This window comes from Paracoccidioides lutzii (genome assembly GCF_000150705.2).
Source record: "Paracoccidioides lutzii Pb01 unplaced genomic scaffold supercont2.6, whole genome shotgun sequence".
Classification (NCBI taxonomy): Eukaryota; Fungi; Ascomycota; class Eurotiomycetes; order Onygenales; family Ajellomycetaceae; genus Paracoccidioides; species Paracoccidioides lutzii.
The window spans coordinates 420,546-427,245 of record NW_015440952.1 but is presented as its reverse complement, the minus strand read 5'-3'; the positions used below and the strand labels follow the sequence as shown (position 1 = coordinate 427,245).

Genomic DNA, 6,700 nt, shown 5'->3' with positions numbered 1-6,700 from the left:
AGAGATGAAAGTATCTTTCAAGTCTCTTGTGGTTTATAAACCACTAGAAGAGTTGCATCTTTGCGGGAGATCTGGGGGGGTGTTACGTTCCTTGGTTATATGTATGTTAGCGCATATATTCCCACGCCATATGATTTCGATTCGCATATAAATGATACTCGGATGCCGATAAGAATAGAAATAAAATAAATAAATAAACAAAAATAAAATAAAAATAAAAAATTCGAGTTAATCCCTCTTCACCCAATCAAACCCTGGGCAGACAGATCTTGCTGCCCATATTGCCACTCAAATATATCCCTCCATATGAAACTTTGGCTAAAAATGCTCGGATCTGGGGGGACCGTTCGGGGCCAGGATGATGAATAGAAAATTGGGGGGGGGGGGGGGGGAAAGGGCAGCAGATTGAGTTTTACTTTACATAGGTCATGGAGATGTCATGATTTATCCTTTCTTCAGTCGTGAGCATGATCAGTCAGCGGTTCAAACATTTCCATAAACATTTGAAACAAAGAGAAATTAGATGCATAGTTTGATGCAGCATTGGTGTAAGCGTCTGTAGCCGGTCGCAACCCTTGGTAGATAATAAGCAATTGGACGATTGTTCCTGACCTATAGCAATTGATGATAATGAGAGAATTAAGCAATTAGCAGCTGCAAAATATTATTGAATATACTGTGAGCCGAAAGTAGCTTATTGATTGACAATTAAAAGGCTTAGGAAGTATGAAATTAAAAAAAAAGTTGAATGTCACTTCACCCCGAGGTCAGGAGTATTTTGCCGGACTCAAAATATCTAAAGTTCAATGCTAAATAAATGAACAGGGGTTGAAGATCCCTGATATGATAAACGGATGAGGGGTGCCCAAACAGGCGTTGCATTCCGCAGAGTTATACCGTGTATGAAGACTGATAAAAATTTAGGAGTAATGAAAAAAAGTCGCAGAAAAATATATGGTTTTTCAGAGCTCAAATGTATCATCAAATTTTGAATATTAATGACAAAACCAATATCTTCTGTTTCATTGACCCTAGAACCCTAGAACTTGCTAGTAAATCAATATACATCAGGCAATGATAAGCGGTTTCATATCAATCGAGAAAGCCCTGATGTCAACGCGAAATAGGGAGTAATATCTGAATATTGTCAGATCAGGTTCAAAAAAAGAATCTGACACTGAAGATTATAAACAAGCATCAAATTATATTTAGGCCTCAAGATTTGAAATTTTCGAAGGGTCTGAGGCGTAATCTGGGGAGTCGTGAAGGTGAACGCCTCAAATCTAAACTGTCAGAACTGTATGGTACAGACACATTGCCCAACTCTAGGGAGGTCAACCGTTGCTAGCGGCTTGTGCTTCCCGGGATCCAGGGATCTGAGTGACCCTTAAGGGCAACAGCCAGGTTTCTTCAGGGCTGGCCCAACGCATGATTTGGGTGTGCTTTAACTGGAATCCGAGGCAAGCGCCGAGAAGCTTTTAACTCAAATTATATAGACCTGGTTATCAAAAGGAATGTGCAAATCAACTCAACAAGTGGTTAAGAGAAAGTGAATCGTAACTTTTTTTTTCTTGGATGTCTAACTAGACACCTCTCTTCAGACAAATTTTTGGGGACAGAGAAGTGGGATGGTGTGCTGCCAACGACAAGAGCAAAGACGAGATATTACTAGTTACCTGTCGTAAGACAATTTAATTACCCCTAAAAGGGTCTGGATCATGTGAGACAAGCGACCGTGAGGAGCATCAACTCAGTAACAAACCATAACTAGAGATTCTGCCGATTAATCACTTACCAACTGTGGAGAGGAGATGGGCGATCAGAGTTAGATCTTATCCCCCACACCCGAATCCTGATAGTGCATAAAACTTCCACCCAAAAAGGCTTTGATTTTCTCCGTCGGCGGCACTCTCAATAGTCACAGAGTGGTGCCATCGAGGGGAGTGTAAAAGTAACGACACGGAAATGAACCTTGAAATCATCTATCAACCCGGATGGCAAGTTCTGTCCGTATCAGGCATCTAAACCTACCAGTATCATGCATCACACTAACTCGATCTGTCCGCAGTGTAAACGTGACGAGGTAAACGAGACGATAAGAATAGCTAACTGAATGAGGAATCGGGGACCCACTCAATGCCTCAGCCACCTGGCAACGATGAAGGTGCATATCCCAATCTACACGCTGAACACTCTGCTTCGTTTCCAGTGGAGCGCTTCAGTCACTCGACAAACGTGATCTCTATGGTAATCCATGGATGGATACTACGCTTCCAAGGAGAATGAAAGGAGTTTCCCGGTTTGGCGTTTGGCTGGCCGAAATGCCATCCCACTGCGATGATGAATGGGGTTGTGTTTTGAGGCTGGGATGGCGACTCTTCTAAGGATTTGAAATTCTTAAAGGTCACCTAAGGTAACTTAGGGGGTATAGTTAACCAACTAACTAGTTAACTAGTTAACTACCTAGCCTTTGTGTGAAAAGAGCAGCTAACCCATGACTGTCTCTGCGTCATTGTTGGCCCTTTCTGCTGTCCTCTGCTTCCCAAAAACCAGACGAAAGTTCGTAGCTCCGAAAGATCCCATCCTTCCAACTCGCCCTTCCGTCTCTCCGATTTACTCTGGGCTCTGGAGATCTATCCTGTCTGCGTGTTTGGCTCAAGTGTCCCGGAGAAAGTAAAACGGCGGGGTGAGCAAGCTTGGTCCCCACATTTTTAGGAGCGGAAACGGGAACTTGTACAGAACCCTAATTTGTCCCATGCCCCCCAACACACCCATTGGACCGTCGCCCCCACGTAAGGTATACGTCGTCGTGTGTTGTTTTCGAACTTCAGTGAGGGCGATTGGACACAGAAAACGAAATTTCGGATTTTTTTCAATCCCAATTATTATTTTAGTGGCAGTGGTCGTAGTTAGGTGTAAGATTCTACTACTGTATGCCAATATACGGGTGAATACAGGCTCCAAGAACCAGCCGCTCTCCCGCCATTGTGAACACGGTAGTTTCAACTGTTGAACTCAAACTAAAAATATCCTTATTGGCACATCGATAAAAGTTGCGCGGAGTACGGTTCACTCTTCCCCGCGATATAACGCCGCCCCTCAAAAAGCATTTGGCCGGCGAATGGGATGTACCCGATCTGGTATTATGGCAGTGCACGAGACCACCAATCGCGGATTCATTTCAATTCTGTAAATTGCGAAAAAAAAAAAGTCCACCACATTTAAGTTTCTTCTTCGGAAGTTAAGGGTACTCGAATCCGATGGTGCGGACATCCCTGGATGCGGCAGGAGAATTCTTGTGAATTCATAAATCTACAACACCTTATTCGGTTGTTATTCATGGATTGCATTCAAAGATTCTTCCTATTCGGCCCGAACAAGGTGGGGAAATTCTTTTAGGGATGTTTTTCCCAGTGACAACAACTCGACGCCTTATTGGGTACCTGTGTCATATATGAGTGGTCGGAAATTTGTGCCAACATCCTACTTACGTTTCCGCCTAACTACTGGAACGCCTTGTCGGAACTCTGGAAAACCGTCTTCACCTGGGTAGTTTAGAAATGAGAGCCTGATTTTTTCTGCTAGTTGTTTAGCTTCTGTGGGCATTAATAGGAGAGAGCTGGGATCGTCCTCTGATTGTATTACCTTTCGTTAGCACAGCTCTCGTTTCGTTTACTTTCCAATATATGTATGTAACTACGGGCTACAGTATTCCTGTATGCCTCAGTTCTCCGTCCATACACTGTATACTGTCTTGTGGAGGTACGAGCAATTGACCTTCGTTGACTTAGCCTCGCCGGTGGACTTGAAGGGCTGTTTCGCATCTTCCACATGTAGTTTTAGGGTGTGAGATTCAACAGATGGCTTTTCGTCTTTTCTACCTTCCCAACGTCCCCCATAAGTATATTAGCAAACCGATTCCACAACTTAGATACTGTTCAATATTGTTGAATTTTTAGTCTGCGATTACGAGATTGAAAAACGCCCAAAGTGTGCGCCAAGATTTTATCCTTGGTAGGGTGCATATGCTACTGGTAAAGGCTCTTCCCGGCGTGTTATTGGGTTTCTCTCACCCGTTGATCTTAATATAGGAGCAAATAATAATAATAATAATAATAATAATAATAATAATAATAATAAAAATAAATAAAAAAAAAAAAAAAGGGAAAATAACAATGTCAGCCCTGTGTGGGATGGGAGTCAAAGTTCAGGATCTGCTTCGAATTCTCTCTGCTTGAGAGACAAAAGTTGCCTGCTGATTGAACTGGGACATGGCAGATGTTGGAAGTGTCAGAGGCTATAGAAGTTGTTAAATCAAGCAAAAGACTGGTTGCCGGCGAGCTTCAAAAGATATGCAGACGTCACGATAATATTTTAGCGGTTCAGGGGTTCTGGCTGCCAGTTGGCTGAGGGGACTGTAAAGTCATGTTGCCACATCCCAATTTGGGATTATTAGGGTTAAGGTTTGCTTTCGTATTTCTACGATTCCAACGTCGCATCCAGGGGATTATCAATTCAGTTGCATGAATGCTACGACTGAAAGAGGCTGTATCTATCAATTAACCCAATCATGAAAACTGAAACACGTACTGCACATGCAAACCATTTGTGCATACCGGGCAACACCGTAGATACAGCTTTCGTGGATCTTGGTGCTGCAGATGAGGGGATGTCTGTCTTCCATTAAGGCAAGGCAATCCCTGTCATCCGGGATGAAATAGAGTGATAGCGAGCCTTGTGACTTCGACAAGTGGCCCCTTTGCAACAGAACATCGATCAATGGAGTACTCAAATCGTTCTTACTCGTTGAGCAGTCTAGAATAAAAGAGCAGATGGGGATAAATAAGCGAGCCGAACCACTGAATTTCGCGCCCACACTGTTGAACAGTGAAATGGAAACTAAAACGAGCTTCCAAGCATTAAAATGGAATGAGACGAGGATAAACTTTGTCAAATTTCGTTGTGGCATACCGTATATACGTGGTCCTTCTCGAATCCGTATTCCGTACTGGAAGAGAATTCCGACCGGGACGAGAAGCTACCGTATATTCGGTCTCGAAACGCACCGCATTCCAAAGGGGTGCTTTGGGGCGAGGCGTCAGAGTTCCACGCAGACACCAGTGACACTGAGCAGTATGAGGACCTGCAACCTATCCTCCCACACAAAGCCCTCAGCTGCAGCCACTAGGCGACTTCGACCTCACTGGCGTCTTCACCATTTCCCACAGGCAGCCATCCCCTTGTTCCATTTTCGCAGAGTCCTGACTGGTCTCCTCGCCGCCGCGTGCTTCCAAACACGCTTCCCACCCTCCTAACCAAGCCGCTCCCGACCACGGGTCGTCCTAGGCTTGGCAGATCTAGTCCGACACAGACTAAAAAGTCAAGCAGCCCAAAATGCGGGGTGTGGCTGTTTTTGTTCCGCCGTAACTAGTCTCCTGCTGGGAGACTAGTTTGGTGCTTGAAATCAGTAATTTTCATTTCAAACGGCGCTAGGTCATAGTTGTTTTTGAAAAATACCAGTATTTGACAGGCCAATGACAGGCATGAGCTGTTTCAGGCGCCCGCGTTTGCACGACACGGATGTGGTTAGCTCAGAATTGTCAAACTCTCACTCTCCAGTTCTGTCGTCGGCTGCGGTGTTTGGCTCCAACGTTCGTCCCGAGAGCCTTGATGTCGAATTGAATTCTCTTAGGGCAATCTCAGGTGAATAACATTAGACAGGCACTCGCCTCATGCTTCAAAGGCTCTACTGAACCACGGCGATATGGTCTCACATATCTTGTCCAACATCATGTGTCGAGGCGACAACTGTGCTGTGCTACATCCTGCCTCATGGCTGTATGTATGTGGGATTTAATTGCGAACGCATCACGAGTCAACTCTGGGTGCTGTTGAAGAGCAGTTTTCCAATGGCACAAGAATGATACGATCAGTTGCTGCAGGTGAAAATTGACCAATAGTAGATGCTCTAGGGAGTGGCTCTCAAAAGAATGCATTATCCTTTGTTTCTTCCCTGATCCATGAAGGGGCACATTAAGGGTAGAATGATCAAGCAAATAATACCATCAATCTCACGATCCTGCAAATAAAAACCGCAACGTTCCTTTTCGCAACTTGCCAACTGGCTACAAGGAGGAAACATAAGAACATCCCGATGGAACTATTTTTGATGGCAAATTTACTTTTCATAAGTTCGGGATGCCTGGACAAACAAAGCGTGCGCCAAGACCCTACTATGCCGGCGGATGCTTGACAACGCCTCCTTCATGAGGAACTTCGTATTACACTTTCCGAGCCGTTCTGATTGGGGGACGTCCATCAGCACTCCAATTGAGGTATTATCGTTGGTGATGGAGAGATTTCCCACACTGCGGAAATTTGAGCCATGACATGAAGCTGGTGGCTGCTCAACAGAACCGATAAGCCGATCTTCAGCCTTTCCGGCCATATTCTTCTCCGCATCTTCAGTTGGTGCCGCCCTTTTTCCTCCCGTCTATGATAATTTGTCCCATCATGTGCAATTGCTAGCGAAGAGCAACTTGAATTTGGCAAGATCGTCAAAACGAAATCATTTTGAGTGCAAGAGTGGATCACGGAATGGGAATCCCAAACATTGGCCCAGACTACTCGAAGCAGAGGCACACTTCTGGACTAACTAACTTATTCTCAAGGTTTAGCGAGTATCTTGGCTGGTATGCCA

The 6,700-nt window shown here is 44.6% G+C and overlaps 1 protein-coding gene across 1 annotated transcript; it reads right to left on the bottom strand.

The window, feature by feature from the left end:
- Positions 1-4,382: 4,382 nt before the first annotated feature.
- Positions 4,383-6,448, bottom strand: PAAG_02714 (hypothetical protein; the record flags this gene model as incomplete). Its single annotated transcript, XM_015844730.1, has 9 exons — positions 4,383-4,479; positions 4,617-4,909; positions 4,972-5,083; positions 5,186-5,372; positions 5,518-5,548; positions 5,613-5,687; positions 5,823-5,888; positions 6,094-6,121; positions 6,183-6,448. 9 exons carry the CDS (start codon positions 6,446-6,448, stop codon positions 4,383-4,385), a joined length of 1,155 nt encoding a protein of 384 aa, XP_015701808.1.
- Positions 6,449-6,700: the final 252 nt, after the last annotated feature.